The sequence below is a fragment of the Cydia strobilella genome, chromosome 6 (assembly GCF_947568885.1).
Source record: "Cydia strobilella chromosome 6, ilCydStro3.1, whole genome shotgun sequence".
NCBI classification, from domain to species: Eukaryota; Metazoa; Arthropoda; class Insecta; order Lepidoptera; family Tortricidae; genus Cydia; species Cydia strobilella.
In genome coordinates this window covers 7,683,820-7,702,983 of record NC_086046.1, presented here as the reverse complement: position 1 = coordinate 7,702,983, position 19,164 = coordinate 7,683,820, and the positions used below count along the sequence as shown (strand labels likewise).

The 19,164-nt window shown below is 37.1% G+C and overlaps 1 protein-coding gene across 5 annotated transcripts in view; it reads right to left on the bottom strand.

The window, feature by feature from the left end:
* The window catches only part of LOC134742357 (NAD(+) hydrolase sarm1), a 93,094-nt gene that overhangs the window by 13,449 nt on the left and 60,481 nt on the right, over positions 1 to 19,164 (bottom strand). For all 5 annotated transcript variants that reach the window (XM_063675432.1, XM_063675433.1, XM_063675434.1 and 2 more), the window contains one exon: positions 5,501 to 5,653. In XM_063675432.1, the coding sequence (XP_063531502.1) occupies positions 5,501 to 5,653 (153 nt within the window). The remainder of the gene's footprint in view (positions 1 to 5,500; positions 5,654 to 19,164) is intronic.

The following is a 19,164-nucleotide window of genomic DNA, read 5'->3' as shown; positions in this document are numbered from 1 at the left end:
TCGAATTGAAAATAAACCGGCCATTTTATGAACTGGCCGAGGCCGGTGTCGAAATAACCATCTGCCTATTTATAGCTATGGGATATGAATGATCAAGAGTTTATCATATTGTTTATACTTTATAGTACGGAAACGTTAAAGGTTTAATTAAATTTTAACTACTGCTTCTTAGAAACGTTCAAGGGTGTTCTATTTTGGAAGAAATTTTGTTTACATATTTCCTGCTTGTTCGTTTTTTTTTTCGTTGCTATGACGTGCCCTCACTGCGAAACATAAGATTGTGAAAGTGTTGTTTTCTTCATTTTGGCCTTAATATTTTAGGTCCGTCGCGTTGGATTTCTTCTCCTAGACTTGGTACCATTTCTTTCCACCACATTTCTCATCACGTTAAAGGGATAAGCAAGATAAAGTGGCTGTCTAATGCTAAAGTTTGACATGAACTAAAGTCTATTCACGATTGTCTACCCAATTGGTATTATTGATTAAGGGTTATAAGTGTTATAACTAACAATCGGCATCTCTAGTTTCCATTATCTTGTCAGAACATAGGACCCTATTAACCTATTAGGTATGCATGCACATACGGAGTGCTGATACGGGTTTACTGCGATACGGTTCTTGACCAGACACTTTGCTTACCTACTTATCTCTCTAATCTGAAGTTATTTGTTGCTTTATTGTCGTCTAGAAAATAAAACAATGAACTATCAGCCGAGTCGCACATGAATAGCGAACTATCAGTGCTAAAATGCACTCTTTATTTGCAAAAAAAATGCTATTATCTTTTGAAATTAAACTATTCACCAGTTAGGAATAAAAATATTGCAGGTTAAAGACTAATATTTAGAAAATCGTGCGATCACTATTCTAGACCAAAGAGGCATTGATTTTATTAGATGAGTAAAGACTAAGGGTCGGTTGCACCAAACTGTTTGTCATCATTAAAGAGTTCGCTAAATTTTATTCTATGGAAAGTTTCATAGTAAACCTCCACGGCGCGCCGCGTGACGTTAATCAAGTCTGTCAGGTGTGCCACTAAGTAAGACAAATTCGTGATGCTTCGAATTTGACAAGTGATTATGCTCCGGCTCCGTACATTATGCGGTGCGTTGACAAAAGTTAATAATTGAAAATTAAGTTACCACAAAACATATTCGGGCAGCCGAAACAGTGGCTATCTATCAGAGTACATGTGCTTGATGTCCGGACATGGCTTCATTCCTGCTATCACAAAGCCAACTCGGTTGGAGTCCTGTATTGATCATATATTTGTCAAATCAAACTCGGTCTCTGTTGGAGCCGTGTGCAAGTGTTCAGTCAGTGATCACGACGTAGCTATGGTTGGCATAGCCGTTCCCAAAATCAACAATACCAATAAAAATAGAAAGGTCCTCAAAACAGACTTTGCCAAAGTAGCACTTGAACTTGGGGGAGTAGACTGGTCGTCGGTCACAAATACTTCTGACTTAAATACATCTACTAATAACTTTAATGACATTATATCATCAGTAATACAAAAACATACAACAAGGGTCAAACTTAGTCGTTCAAAATTCAACCTGAAACCATGGGTTACACCCGGTCTCATAAAATGCATAAAACACCGGGATAAGCTGCATCTGCTAACAAGAGCCTCGCCCGATGATCTCGTTTTAAAGAAAACTTACACGCGCTACAGAAATTTGTGTGACAACATACTGCATGATGCTAGGTCCGAATACCATAAAAAACAACTTATTGAGTGCAAAGGCAACAGTAAAAAAATTTGGAAAACATTAAAGTCCCTATATGATGTGAACAATAAAAGCTCTGAGTCGAGTCAACTGCTACAGTCCGAATGCTCTATTCAAGAGTCTCTAAATAAGTGTAACCTACATTTCTCAACAATGGGGAAGCAATTGGCCGATGAGATTCTATCAAGACTTTCAGAAACGCAAGACTCTTTGGCTGAAAAGTTTAACCCGCATTCTAATCAATCAAAATCATTTTTCATGGAACCAACAGACGCACATGAGGTGGAAGAACTAATTAAGAAACTGAAGCCTGAAAGTGCTCCAGGCTTTGATGGTTGCGGGCCGTCGCTAATCAAAGCAGTAGAAAAGGTTATAGTAGAGCCCCTATCTCACATATTTAACCTCAGTTTGGGGACGGGAAATTTCCCCGACTGTTGGAAACTGGCAGCTGTCTCACCAATTTATAAAAAAGGGGACAAAAGTGCTGTAATTAATTATAGACCTATTTCTCTACTAAGTGTTTTTTCTAAATTATTAGAAAAAATTGTGAATAAACGTCTTGTTAAGTTCCTGGAGAAACATTCGATTATATCGGATAATCAGTTTGGTTTCAGATCAGGCAGGTCCACTGAAGACGCCGCGGTCCTCCTCACTAACATAATCTCACAACATCTAGACAGTGGCCAAAAAAGCATAGGCGTTTTTCTAGACCTTGCTAAAGCGTTCGACACCGTCTCAGTCCCCATACTCTTAAAAAAACTGGAGGCAGTAGGAGTGAGAGGTGTCCCCTTGCTGTGGTTTAGAAGCTACTTAACAAATAGGCGGCAATCGGTAAAAATTGGTGAATTCCTTAGCAGCCAACTTCCTGTTAACTTTGGTGTACCGCAGGGGAGCATTCTTGGCCCAACCCTTTTCACAATATATATTAATGACCTTCTGCAGCTAGATATTCCCGACTCAAACATGATCTGTTATGCAGATGATACTGTGGTAACGTTTTGTGGGAAGACCTGGGAAGAAACGTTCTCAGCGGCCAATGAGGGACTAGCAAAAATAGTTTCTTGGCTTGACGGCAACTTCCTTACCCTAAATGTAGAAAAAACGTACTACATCTCTTTCAGCAAAACAATCTTAACCACTCCACCGGCATCCATACATTTAACCCTTCATAACTGTGATAATACGTACTCGCCTTGCTCCTGCAACCACATCACTAGATGCTCAACGGTCAGGTATTTAGGTCTCCTCATCGACCAACACCTGTCCTTCAAAAATCACATCCAAGTCCTGTCGAAGAGAGTAAGGAAGATAATTTTCATTGTTAAACGTCTTCGCGACTGCACTCCATTAAATATTATGCAAATGGTGTATTATGCCTTATGTCAATCCGTTTTACAATACTGTATTGCAGTTTGGGGTAGCGCCTGTAAGACAACACTGCTAGACCTGGAGCGGGCCCAAAGGGCTGTCATAAAAGTCATGCTCAGGAAACCTTTCCGTTACCCGACTGAAAATCTTTACAGAGAAAGCAAACTTCTGACGGTTAGGCAACTGTACATAATGAAAGCGGTTACTCGCACCCATCGACTAATATTTAAATCAATGCTGCATGAAGAATTATTAAAGAGAAGAATATACCGAGTTCCCCTTCCAAAGAGCAGCTCAGCTTTTGTTAAGCGAGCTCCTCACTGCATGCACCCCTTTATCTACAATGTCATATGCAAACACATAAACATACAACAGTGTGCGCTTCCTAAGTTGAAAGTGGTCCTGGGGAAATGGTTATTGACATTGTCATACTGTAAGACAGAGACCCTATTCTCCTTAAGTAAGTAGGATCATACATACAAATATACATACACAAACACACACACACACTCATCCACACACTCATTCAATCATACTACAATAAACCCTACAATATCACAATCTTTACTCTGTAAATATAGTTATACTTACTGCATGCCTTTTTAGTAATTTTCAATAATTTTAAACATGTTAGCGTTTAGTATTACAATAGCTATATCTTTAAGTACTAGGTGACATATATAAGTGTAACATAAAATTAAATGCTTACGAACTCTCTGTGGTTCCCAAGATACAGGCTCGGCCTAGTTTGGGGACCACTGTCAAGTTTTCTGTGATGTAATGTTTTTTGCCTAATTAAACCTTTTTCATTTTCATTTTTTCATTCACGAGTAGTCACGAGTTTTCTTAGACTTAACGCATCACGCATTCAATAGTATTCAATACACTTAACTATAGGATCCGAGGTAACGGTATAAAGGAACTCGGGCGCTAAAGATGTCCTGTACCCGTACCATGAGTGACTGGCAGCAAAGATAGATATAACTCCGTAATAGATGGATACAGTCTAAGGAAAAAACGTACCTCGAAAATCACGAAAATTTTATTCTCGTTCAGATGGCGCAACTACCTTTGGCCTACTCTCGTATAGATTTCGTTTGTTATTTAACAATTTTAACGCATATCAGTGGAAGAACATGGGTCAACATCATATAAAAATAATTAAGGCAAATAAAAAAAATCATTTATATAGATAAATCCATAGGGATAAATGATTTATATACATTATCGTATTTTTATAAACCTTCATTTTTAGTTTTAAAGTGTGTCGATAGATGGCAGTGAATTTACTGTGGTTACAAAATTTACTATGACAGTATCGCTCTATCCTATTATATCCTCTTTGCTGGCAGTGTCAAAACTGACATATATGCTAACGTCTACGTAATTTACTTTCTATGCCTCTCGCAAGCAATATATGCGAGTACGAGCGAGATGCATAGAAAGTAAGTTATGTTCTCGATAGCGTTTATGTCAGTGCCAAACTGGTGGTAGCTACACTGGAAGATGAAAGCTCTCGTAGCGGAAAGGTTTGGCGTGAGACTTTTATACCGGCCATCCTCTCTCTATGTTCCTATGTAATACTTGACACCATGTCTTTTTCGAAACATGTATTCTCTTATCTAAAATTAGAAAGTGTTAACTGATAGTAGCGGGCGGGCGGATGTTTCTTGGGATTGTCGCGTTATCGTATCAATCATATTTTTTTATAATTTAAAGTTACTTTTATTTACATGGTTCGTCAATCTAGTTTTAACATAAATATGCCTGAATCAAACCAATATTTAACTGCTGTCAGATTGCTCTTCCTTATTTTGGATATCAGTACCAATGGGTACGATATTTCGTATATTTGATATATACCAGTTACCAGTTGCTCTTCTATTGAAAAACCTATTATTTCTCCCAGAGTTAAAATATCAAATGGCAGATGCTTTCCTAAAAACTATTGAAAGATAACGTTGCTCCTTTGCCTCGTAAGTCCCCGCGTACTTGTACACGTACAAAGTTCAAATCGAATTTTAAATGCAACAAATATCGCTTGCTATCCAGCGCGGCAATGCCGCAAGTATATTTGGCACGTTTGGACAGGGTGGGGGTCGGAATGGGGTTTATGTTTAGTATAGATAATGTGTATTTTCTAGTTAGTTTTAGTGTTTTTCTTTAGTTTTATTATGTAGTGTTAAGTTACTTTGTTCATAAGTTTTTTGTTTTTGTAATTTTGGAGACTCATTTGCTGAATAAATGTCTTAAACTATGAAAAAAACAAAAAAAAAAAATTGTCAAAGAAATAAATAAAAAATACCTGGGTCTTACGAGGTTAGTTAAAGGCAACCAGTAAAGCGCTTAAATGAGTGGGAAGGCTTTGGGATTAGATAAACACAAATAAAATAAATTACCTGTTGCGTGGAAGAACTATTGACTTGTGTGTTGAGAGCCTGCTCCCGGCGGGAGAAACTGCTCTTCTTCAAATTCTCCATCACGGAGGCCAGTTCCTTGGCGCTTCCGTTGTGTTTCAAACTGCTGTTTCCATCGAGGGATAAATCTGGGATCTGGAAATGACAGAGAATGATGTTTAGGTTAATTGGTTCCTAAGTATATACAAACATAGTAAGTTCAGGCACGTTTTGGCATGCCAGCGTGACGGATTTTATTGTCTTTATCCCCGTTAAGCAGTTAGGTATCCATCTTTTCTCCGGCCATCGAAAACATGATTTACTAATGAGTGTAAACTACGAGATTTAGTTAATTCATATTTTAGATATTTAATGGCCTCCTAGACCCTGCCTATAAAGAAGGAAGTCCTGGGTTAGAATCCTGGTAAGGGCATTTACTCGTATGTTACTAGGTCGATCTGTTTATAATTGCCCTATAACATTTATTTATTTAGCACCAACGTAGGTATTATCGAAGGAAAAAACCGCATTTTCATCCATAAAATGCATCTCGTAATTTCTCACTTCTGCACACTACAGAAATAGTATTACATTAGCATTTATCTCTGATAATAATGACCAATGATTATTATTACCGTAAATATGGTCGTTATGTAAGTTCCTACGATTACAGATAATAATTTGCAAGTGCATGTAAATATTACGAGTGGGTACAATCGAGTCGATAACAGACGATATCTGAAGACCAATAGCGGCAAGCGATTCACCTATCTTTATCATAACTAACACATAATTATACAAAAACGAATAGAACCGATATTCATTTATACCGATCTGTTAGATTTGGTTGGAATTATTTCTGAAAAGTTGAGTTTTGAAATATAAACTACTTAAATAGTGCAAATTTAGTTATTATATTATTCACTTAACCACTCTTGAAATACTACAAAAGTTAAACGAGACCGTTAACATATGGTAGCGTAGCACAGGGAGCGGATTTTTTCATTTAAAGCGCTCGATTTCGTCACTCAAAAATCTGTGAAAAACGTCGAATTGATATTTTTGAAATACGAGCAATAGAAATTAGGAATTTAGTGGTATTGACCACTCGTTTTCAATTCTATTAGTAGAATTTAAATGCCTAATAGTGGAGATATATTGGAGGGAGCCACACGAAATCGAGCGCTCTAAATAAAAAAATCGGCCCCCAGATCTGCAAGTGCATAAATGACAATACGCAACTGAATAAGCAGAAATTGTACTTCATCTATGTATACTCACAATTGTATGATAAACGATGCAGTAACGATCTACGCAGATTTCTTTGAACAACGCGCAACGTACCAAGATTGATGGACATATAAACCTTTATTGTTATCACTAGTGTTCTGGGAAATATGAAATTAATATCGAATTCAGCGCGAGGACAGTAATTGCACTTATTGACTCTTTGAGTGGGGTCAAAGGAACTATCGATGAGTAGGATGAGTCATTGGGATAGTTGTTGACGGTATCGGGAATCTGCTCACGGTTCACTGTCGATAGCTTGATGCGAATACCAATGAGTTGGCCTGTTGATAGACTGATCTATCTATCGGTTCAATAGATTACTTGTATCGATATGTCATCGTCACAATAACAAGAAGTTGATGAGCTGCGGCTTCTTTTTGACGTGCGCAGTGTATTATCTCTTTGTGGAAAAGAGCTATAACGACTTTTATTGTTGACATTGTAAAAAATTAAAATATAAATGAGACGAGTTGGGTTTGAATAAAATTGAGACATCGGGGAAACAAAAACACGAGTTGATTCATTTGGGTTGCACAACGCGTTTTATTTTTCCTTTTCGTACCGTGAGATTCTCGCGCCTTTGACACGAATTGTAAAGTCTCATAACAGCCATGGTGACTCATGTAGCCAAGCATTCGATTACGAAATGCTCACGATTCTCTATCGTCAATCTATTAGATACACTTGACTCAACTTACCGTTAATTTTGGAACGCCCACGATAATACATTAGTTGTTCAGATATAAAGAAATTATGGTATCGATAGTGCTTCGATTGTTAAAGGATTTTTGTGGGATGATTGGTCTGTATGACGTCGGGTGACGTGGATAATGCTGATGTCATGGCCACGCCGGCCGGCGTAGCAGCGTCACAACCACAACACAGGCATTTAGAAACTTCCAATGAAAACATGTCCAACAAAAACGGTCACAAATCACTAGTAATGAATATTGAAACTTTTAACATTTCAGTGATTAACCGGACGTTCCTTAAATATTAAAGCAAAAAGCGTAGCAGAAGTTTATATCCTGGATTATATGCGTCATTAGAACGGTTCATCAGTAATTTTTCGCAAGAACTTTTTGCAGACATTCCTTAACACATTACATACAAGTATTCGGTTGGTCTATCAATGCTACGCTCGCACTCGCAGTTCATTGATAAGTACCTTACAAAACTATCTTAACCTCCCAAGCGATGAGCACGAAAAAACTCCAGTGACATAATAGGTCGATCCTCTGAATCATCATTTGCAGAAACGTCGTCACAATCCAAGCGAACTGTATCACTGTTGTGATTATGTACTATTACGTCAGTGAATTAAGTGCTGGTGTAATGTATGCGTCACAGGACGTAGTTTTACTAAGGTACACTGAGATATTACACTCGGTTTCATTCATGTCGATAACGATAACGTATAAACACTTAAATTGGGCTGTTAATATATCAGCTTAATGATCAATGTGTATGTTTGGAACCATGAGAACATAAATCCGGGTATCCTAAAAAGTACAAACTAAATCGTTTTCTGCCAGGAATTATAATTTTTGAGATATGTGCCATTTTAAATTTTTCAACTTTTGGAAGTAAAATCAACTTGAGATTATAAGTTAGGTACGTAGTAGACGTGTGCGCCGCGCCGGCGCGCCGCCGCCGATAAATGATCGGCGTGAAATCGGCGTGACCTTGAGTGTTGTTAATTAGCTATTCCAAGTTGGTATTTGAATTACAATATGGATTTTTTGTCAGATATACGTCAATTATTAATTAAATAAAACAGAAGAGTCAGTTGCACAAACTGTTTCACACACCGATTAAAGTAACTGAGTAATCCTCAGTATTCAGCGTCAAGAAAGATGAGATAGCGATAGCTATATGAAGTAGGATTTTATCTTGTTAATTGTGAATTTACATTGTCTCACATACGAAGGCAGAATCCTCAGTCATGACTAGACTTACGAGTTACGAGCAACGAAAACACAGTGGGCTCATGTACCATGGGACCTCAAGGTGGAAATTGAAAAGGAAAACTAACTGGCTAATATTGATGAGCGAATACTCTCTCGAGAGAGAGACAGAGTGGCAACACTAGATTCGCTTGCCCTACGGAAATGTGCAAGCTGTAAATGGGTGAAGCAACATTTTCTTGTCACTCGTTGCTATGGTTACAGTCACCTGGGTCACTGGGGTTTTCAATTATCCAAACATTTTTGTAGCAGTTACTAGTTATAAACTTATAAGCCCTTTCCATAATGGGCCATCTAACAAGAATGAATGATAATATAATATGACTCAAAAGTTCTTGTAACAAACTGTGCTACTGTTGTCGCCTGCCTGACGGGAATAACAATAGTAAATACATCGAAATGGCGGCTCTTCTAAAGAAATTTGAAGATAAAAGTTCTAGAGTTCAACCGTTCCAAGAAAAAAGTAATGGTAGTAGACAGGGCAAATATTCTCCTAGTTACCGAAGCACTCGGCGATTTTGTATATCTTGGGTTGATAACCAGTGCCGGTGGTTGCACCGCCGAGATACGCCGCAGAACTGGCATGGCAGAGGTATTCTACGTGCAAATAAAGTGCGCTTGCGTGCGTGCTCTCGTCTTTTCAATATCCCAATATGGTACCGAAACGTGGAGTCTCAAAAAGTGTGAAGTGGCAAAGGTTGGTGCTTTTGAGATGTGGTGTTGGCGATGACTGCTGCTTACCTTGGACAGCTAGAAGAAAAAACCCGAGAGCTCAATATCGCCACTCTTCACAACATGCCATGGCCGAACCCTTAGATTCCTCGGACATATCATGCGGTTTTCAATGTATGATGTGGAGGAACACTTGTATTTAGGCCGATGGCAAACGTGCTCGAGTTGGAGCATGTGTGAGAAGGTCGAACGCAATGAAGAGGTCGGCAGTCTGCACTCTGCAGTCCACACGGCTTATGACCGCGCGAAATGGAGACAAATTACATGTGATCGCGTTCCTCAGCAATGAGTAAATGAGAAAGAAGATACGTCTCAGTAAGCCTGGTGCTTGTACGACAAGAAAAACGTTAAAAGGAAGCCATAGCAGTCCACTATGTCTAGCAAATTTCAAAGATTTTAGAGTTCTGTTTTGTTAAAGTCCGTCATTTTTAATACGATAAACCACGGAGATCAAAAGAAAATGGAGAGTTACAGATCGGATCGTAGGTCATTGGGACCAGGTAACCCCTTAATCCAAGTTACTAGGGAAATTAAGTTATTATACCTATCCTATATTATTCATTTACAAATCGTACTTTACTCACAGCCTATTCATAACTATACTTAGTTCACTGAAATCACTTGCCAGTAACCTACATTGATCAAATTTTCAAGAAAAACAACAAATTAACGATTTTTCTTAAGAAATCTGAAAGTCAAGGTCACGCCGATTTCACGCCGAAAATACGCCGCCGCCGCCAATTTTTTGGCAAACGCCGCCGCCGATCATTTTTTAATCGGCGCACACGTCTAGTACGTAGTCTTTGCAATTTACGTTGTCTGCATCTCAGCAAATACACGTGTAATGATGAATGCAATGATTAACATCGTTAGGCTACATTTTATGCATAAGTTACGTAGAATTACGATCAATTGGTCTACGTGAACTGCTACTTTATGTGTGAATCATTGCTGACGTGCTGACGTATCAATACATACATTCAACCAATGCTTATTGGAGAATCATATGGGAAGGTCCTGATTTAATTTATACATTATTATTCAGATCGACTTATTAAGGTTACACCATAATTTTGTTTTGAGTAACAGGTTAAGGGATAACAGGGTAGCGGGGTGATCTGTTTTAGCAGTGTAGGTTATAGTAGGTAAGTAGGTATACTATGCTAGACAAGAACTGATTTTAAAGACCTGCAGTTCGACAGGACTCTCAAAAGCTCGCTTGTTTCTGCTGACAGAGAGATATATAAATTACGAAATGAAAGTATTTATTATGTACTCGTACATATTCTTTGCAGACTAACTTGCTGTAAACATTGAATGCAGTTAATGTTGACAAAATATTTATACAGTGAGCCGATCTCTCGCACAAGTTTGAACAAGATCGGCTCGCTCTATATTTCGTCAACTTTACATACACACCTAAAAGGTGGTTAAATTAGGGAAAGAGGAAAATAAATATGGATTTGAACAAGGAACCAAACATACATGTCCAGGAATTATATTTTTGAAGTATGACCATTACATAAAAAGGAAATCAACTGCTACGGTTTGAGCAATAATCATTCAGCTCACGTCTATGTGAGCTAGCCCTGGGAAAACGTGTCGTTGAAAGCTTTCACGACTCATCGCCATTTCGCGAAAGAATAAATCGCCTTCCAATAGAATTCGGACCTTGTGCACTAGGCGATTCATGTTTTATTAGTTCGGGTATAGCATCACATATCAGCGAACATTATGCACTGTTCGTTCTATGTGCCAGATGCACCGAAGTCCGTTGCATGCGCGATCAAGGGACATTGTTAGTGAAGGTCAGTTCTGCATGCACAATCGCTGAATCGCCGATGCAACGACAAAGATAAATTAATTTTATAACACCAACGCAAAGCTTATAATGGATAATAATCATTAATGCTCAGCGGTCATTGTAAACCTCCTAATGATCAATAAACTTACATAAATGGCCCAGATATATTGGAGATCAAACGTGAATCGTTAATTACTATACATAGGTATGAACCTCTAGCTATACAAGGTGGATTTGCTACATTAATATCCATTTACATAAGGGGTAGATTAAGTAATGATATGCCTTACAGTTTACAGTGGAACCCGTAACCGAACAGACGTTGCACTACGCTGAGTAAATCCAGTTCATGGGTGTTTTGTAAAATATCACTATTTACTATCAATCTATGGTTGTCAGATATAGATTTCAGGTAAGTTTAGCTGTTAGGCAATTTAAAACCTAGTTCATAAATCATTTCACTCTCTTAGTTCATCTCGCACGATTCGCAGTGATTTATAGTTCTAAAAATATGTTTAATTATTAGAATGTTGGTACATTAATTATTATGTCAATTACGTGTATTAATTTAATACGTGCACTAGTAAATTTATTTGGGTATAAGTCTTTTTTCCGCAAAAGCTAACTTCTTCAAAGCTACAGTGAAAACGTTTTAACGTTTTACCTGATAATGATCATACATTTTACCTATTTTCATTTTTTTGCTTAAATCAAAGTGGTTACCGGCTCCCCGCTATGGTTCAAGTTTAGTATTATAGGATAGTATAATGGTTTACCTTGCGGATAGCCAACACCTTTAAAACTTTATCACTGTCTCTATCAACACAAGTATCCGCATATTTCGCTTTGTATATTTTGTGTGGTGTCTTATCTTGTGTATGCACTGGTCAGTTAACGTGGTCACGTTCGAGCTCCGCGTGCGTAGCGGATGCTGCTGTGGGGCGACACGTGTCCCCGGCGCAGAGTTCGCGGCGCGACTGCCGGTGCCGTGCCGGTTTGTATTCTTACACACAAATCCGAACCCGCAAACTTCGAACCACAATGCTAGCTAATTAGAATGGCGAACGCGCCGGGTGGCGAGGTTCCGCCCACGGTTCTCTGTATCCGCTTCACGGTCTTATCATTCAACGAATTCAACAGTTTCCACGCGTAACCCTAAACATGAATCGCTTTGCTACTCCTGGGTAACTTGCTTAATTATCCGTAACGTAAGCCATAATTCCGCTGCATCAGTTTAGAATTAGAAGTGCATTCCGTCGTTATTCGTGATATGTGTCAACAAGATAGATTATCGTCGCGGGAGTGATAAACTGTGTTGATCCAGACCCGACCAGTCAAGGCAGTTGCTGTGTCAAAGGGCAAAGGGGGGGGGGGGGGGGGGGGGGCGTTGGAAACTACAAGCTTTCTATGTATTGAGATGCCCTAAGATTTTCAAGAATGTAATATCACTAAATGATAAACCAAAGAATTGATAACTAACTTTCGACTCTTGAACCACGGATAGAAACAACAAATCTCTTAACAGATGATACACTCAAGAGCCGTAAAGAAAACATAACTGAACATCCTGAAACACTCACAGCAGCATCGGTTTACATTCGCACACGTGGACAAGAGATTAATACGCGCCAGTAACACGCCCCTGCTGAAACACTATACTAAGTGAATGGCAAAAAAACTTCTAAAGGACGAGATCTTCAGCTTCTGTCGCGAAGCAACAAGTCAAGTCAACGACCTTTCAATGTCAGCGTGAATCGTAAAACAAATCATCGCTACTGATGATTAACGGATATTAACAATCTCGACGCTTAGCCACCAGTTAGAGCGATAAAATCAAGATGTCATTAGTGAAACGTTATTTTAAGCAACGAATTGCTCTGAACAGTCTGAACGATAGCCGATCGCCGTCTGGCCGTATTGTCCTAATTACACTTCCGAGCGTGATGAACAAAGAAATTCTTTGTCCGGTTTACGAATTTAAAATTCAGTAACAGACCAAACTGCCGGGTCAAACAATTAAAACCTTTTGCGCAAGTAGAAAAATTGATTTAAATAGCGGACTTGAAGAGTGGACGATTATAATGGCGGTTAATGGAATAATAACAAGGTTGAGTAGACATAGCCATATTGGGACTTAAGTGTTTTCATTGGAGGATAAATTCCGATGATATATGCCATATTGTAGATATCTGATTGAAGCATAGACTCTTACACCCACGCCGGATAAGAGTTACCTACATATATGGATATACACATAGTTTTTGCTTCTTCATGGACAAATGTTCCACGTGACTGAACAAATGCGTTGTAATTATTGTGTTTTAAAACGTATCTGAAATAAGAACAGTTTTTTGTTGTTATACCTATACAGAACAGAAGCCATGTATTGACATAACTTCGCTTAACCTTTTTTTTCACGTAAAATACAGTTTTCCAGTCCCCCTTATTCATAAAACCTGACAAGCCCCCATTAGTTAATTTGATAATTTATTATTATTTTATTTATTTAATAAAATACAGAGTATTCTTAATATAGTCATAGGCTATGACTATAGTTGGGCGTTATTTAGATAATTTCTTATCTAGATAATTATTTCAAATAAATTTATTCGAAGATAAATTCAATCACAAATAGTGCGTTGACAACTTTTTTTGTTAGATAAATTATCTAGATGAAGATAACTGACCTCGTTTGTTATTGAAGTAAGCTTATAATAATAATGTCACGTCGGGTCAAACCGTCACACTGACATTGCTCATTAAATCAGAAAATTATTGTTGTAATTTCATAAATTTCATATTTATATTTCATATATTTAAGTACCTATGCATAAAACATTCATTACTTTTGTTGTAGATAATTTTCATTTTATCATGCCCGACCACTTCTAGTTCTACATGACTGTAACTATTGACATTCATCTTTTATATAAAATCCCAACTAATTTATCTAGATAAAAATGACAATAACAAATTACGGATGATTTAGTTATTTCCAATAAAAGATGATTTAGGTATCTTCCCGGTTATTCGTAAATAGATAATTTTTGCCTAACTCTCATAGCCCCGAAAACCACAATAAAGAGTTTGACTGTGGTGTGTATAACATATATCTATATATCCCTAAGAGATATTTTATACCTGTCTTACAAATACATAAGTCAAATTGACAGATTAAGACAAACGATTCATATAGCTAATTAAGGTTTATAGCATTATAGCGCGTTTATGAATATTGTGCTTTAAAAATATTAATTTATATTTCATATTTAATAAAATATATAATAGTAGATGGGCAGGATATACAATAATATATGTCGACGAGTACGTTTAATTGGGCCAGATAACATCCTTCGAGAACAGGCGGTCTATCGATATCGATAGACGTATCGAGAACGCCTGGAAGAGCTTCTGGTCCATGAAAGCGCTAATGAAGGGTGACCTTCCCTTGTGTCTTAAGCAACATGCCTCCCTTGACATGTGCCCTACGGTGCACGAACTTGGTCATTAACTGAGGCTCTAAAATCGAAACTCAAGGTTTGCCAGCGAGCGATGGAGCGTACTATATTAGGTGTTCGTAGAACTGATCGAATCAGAAACACGGAGCTACGCTCCAGAACTCGGAAGTTGTAGACGTAGGCGTCAAGACCGCTAAGCTCGTAAGTGGGACTGGGCGGGACATATTTGTCGCATGCACCCGGAAAGTTGAGCCAAAATGGTTACTGAGTGAGACTCGCGGAACACCATAGGCGGTGCAGGCCGGGGTTTAGGCAGACCGTAAAGGAGATAGCGGGACGACAAACGACGTTAGAATGGACGACAAAGCAATAAAATAGGTAAGTGTTCCGCTTGTAGTAGTGATTAGTTAAGCCATAGGTATTGCTAAAACGAAAGTGAGCATAACTTGTAACATTATAGCTGTAGCTTGGTTTAGTATCTAAGTTCCCACAGCTCGTTTCATAAGAGACTCTATTGACCTAAAATTCTTATGAATAATAAACCGACGACTAATGAGAATTGAAGTTAATATTACCTATTTTCATATAAATCGAACCAGCCGTATGGAAATGTAGTAAATAAACTGGTTGTGTTGAGATGAGTCACTTCGCTCAATCGGCCAGTCGCACTTTAAGAAAAGGAAGTTCCACTTGCTGTAAGTTACTTAAGTTTAGGGACAGAATTCGACATTGTTCTCGATAGCTCGTAAAACATGAAAATAGAGATAATGTCCCCTTCAAGCGTCTTGACTAAAGCATTTCGCATAACGTAAACAAAAATTCTCTGAATTCCCATGTCACAAAAATCATCATCATCATTGTAATGATATGTTAAAGCGAGTCAAATTGCCTCTTGATTTGTCATTACTCCTTGATGGTTGTAATGCATAGCGAATGTAATTAGTCGCGAGTCCGCGATAAATGAAATATTGGTAAATACATAAGTGAGTAAGCGCACCTTATTCATCTCGGGTTATCTTGCGGTGTGGTGTAACCGCTGTTTCAATAATACCAACGGTGACTAAAACTGCAAATTGAAGAATTTGTAAACATTCAAAGAAAATTGAACATTTGTTCATTTTATTAGGCACCTTGTGTTGCCTGTCCGGCCCATTATCGTGAACAAACTATTAATATTTTAATAAATAATTAAAAACACTTTCCAGATATACTTATTCTAGCAGACTAAAGATATATTGGCATAATTATTAACTAGACTTAACCTAGCGAGTTCCACAACACAGTAGATATAAAAAATAGGATGCCAACAAGTGGTAATGTGGCGATAAAAGTATGATAACTTTGAACATAAAAAATAAGCTCTAAAAATTTGACAAAAACGAAAAAAAAAACAAATAAAGCCCGTTTGAAACTTTTCTTAAGAATGACACCCTACAATCCCAATTACGTTCAAATTCTATATTTTATTTTTAATGTAGTGTGCAGATAAAATTAAAATAACAGTTTATAGACTAATACTAATATTACGTTCTCAGCAAAGTCTATTTGTTAAAACAGTATTTTATGCAATATTTATAGAATAGTCTATTAGACTCAGTAAAACGCCACCTAGGTAATTTTTCTAAGATTTTTACCATAAAAATATTAAGTAATAATAGAAGGTTTTAACATGCTTATAATAAAGTACGAAAATTAGGAGTCCATTTATTTTATGATGTCCACCGGAAAATCGCATAACTCATATTAAAAAAGTTTTTGACCTAAATGCCCAATTTGTAATGTCGTGTCTGTATAGTTGACTGACTCACTTGTTGATAGCATGGCTTAATCAATGAAACAAAACAAACAAGGATAGCTGCATCGAGTGAGTCAGTGCAGGTTTTGTGCGGTTCTCCGAACGCATCTACGGTTTCTTCGAGATGTGACAAAACCAACTGAGTAGCTCCATTCATAAAACTATATTGCGGTTCAAAAGAATAATGGCCTAAGTTGATTCAAATGTTACTCATCCATACTACGTGCCTTATTTAAAGTTCTAAACCACACCTTCTGTACCACAGTTACGTTTACCAACAAGTATTTTAAGAAAAGTACTTGTGTTATCAATTGTTGATATCATATCAAAATTAGTGCGATTATGAGAATTATGAATTGGAAAATTGATAACGGAATTTGTAAATAAACTTGTAGTAATACTGTCCAGGGAAGAAAGGAATTCGGTATTTAAAAGCGAAATTTTTATACATATTTTGATGTATCGTACATCGTACACAAAAGGTATACATACTAAAATATCGAAAAGCATTTTCAGAGTTCGATTTTAAGAAAAACTTTTTTGATGAAATGTTAAAATTGTTAATACAAGAACGGAGTTATTAATATTCAATCAGTAATTTATCTGTTATCTAAAATATTTATGTCGCCAAGCTTAGTTTTGACTAATATTAATAATTTTAATTTTGCTATCATGACATTTTTCTTATGATATAGAAGAAGCAAACGAGCAGACGAATCGCCTGATGGTAAGAGAAATTCTAAATATCTAACAAATTATTCTTGCGTTACAATTGTTATGGTAAGCCTAATTAATTAGTGTTGATCTGAAATAAAACTATGAAAACGGATTATATCGCGTATATTGAATTTATAATACATCCCGACGTAGTGTTGATCTGTTGATGTAGGTACAACCGGTAACAATTCCCGGTGAACCACTTTAGAATTTTTTTACCTCGATCCTTACGAGCGAGCTAAACTCCGCCTCCCCATACAGATAACCAATTAGGATGCATTTTGGATTCCTTATCTTAGTTTGCAAATGCCGCCCGTCACAAAGACAATGCACGGCAATAACCTTTACCTATTCTAACCTTTTCTTTTAACACCTATATTTTTTAGTGCCATGCTATTGGTCATCACTTTTATGATATCGCCTGACCGTCTGCAAGACGTTTAAACGATTTTTGTAAATACATATATGGTTTGTCGCGGTATCATGGTGATTAGATATCTTCTTTAACGACTTTGTGTGTGTTTTTTTATATATATTGTATGTAACGATTGTTATCTTGATTTGTGACGTTAAATAAATGCATATTCTTTCTTTCTTCGTTTTATATACTTAATGGATTATATTTCTGTCATTGTTGTATCTAGCAGTAGAGCGGTCCTACCAAGTGTACATATCTATATTATGTTTATAATCTCCTTCAACATCCATGCCGATTCAGAAATTCATTTTAAAAATGCAGTAGGTACATAATTATTAGAAACCCTCGGAGTTAGATCATCAACGTAAATACAGGTTTTATTGTAGATAATACTTAATACAGATTTTCCTTATATGGGTATCGGCTCTGCAAATCAATTTGGTTTAGGTCTAATTACCTTTTTGGCATTTGCGTTAAGTGCTGAAATAGGTATGACTAAATCTATGTACAAGATCACAACTAATCTTCCTGGATATGATTGAGACATTGTATTGACGTTACTACTTTATATGTAACATGTACAGGTATAACTTCGGAGAAACAACTTTTTGCTGTCACAAATTAGTTTTTATTGGTTTTCTATGTCAGTTAGGATTGGTTGATTGTTAATAGTCAGGCACTTGGTGTGAGTCATTCATTCACGTGGCCTCTTATCATAACACATGCAAGTGTTACGGCACACACACAGGGTACCTGCGCGTGCGACGACGGTACAACTAACCATGACTATGACTCACCTGTACATCCTGTTCTACCTTCGCAGCACTTTCACGATTTGCATGCATTTATGTTTTTTATCGATCGAGCACAAATTACGGAGCTATCGAGTCTAGCTATATACTATTTTTCTCTTTTTAATTCGTTCAATCTTATTTAGAGGCTTGAGTTCTTTTTTATTTGAATTAGTTTTGCTTTTTTTAAAGTTTTTTTGAAATACACTGGTAATTATTGTGTTTATATGTACTATTTTTTTTTTAAATATACGATATCATTTTTTATCGTTTTGGTATTTACCAGTGGCTTTTCTGTGAAGGGAAACATCGTGAGGGTGTCGTGAGGAAACCGGACTAATTTCAATTAGGTTTAGTTTCTCCTCTGGGTTGGAATGGAAGATCTGATTGCAGTCGCTTTCATAAAAACTAGTGCCTTCGCCAATTCTTGGGATTTCTTGCCAAGCGGACCCCAGGATCCCATGAGCCGTTGCAAAAAAAAAGACGGAACTACGCGAGGAAGATGATTATTTAGATATTACTTATCGAATCATTGATTTGCTTCTACAAATAGATAGTAACTACTTAAAATTCCTCAGATAACGTTTTTCACACGAGTTCATTATTTCAATTGTCCTCATATCTTATCCAAATACTTATTAAATGTATATTTATTTACAACTAAAAGGCATACATTATTAACATTCCGTTGTAGT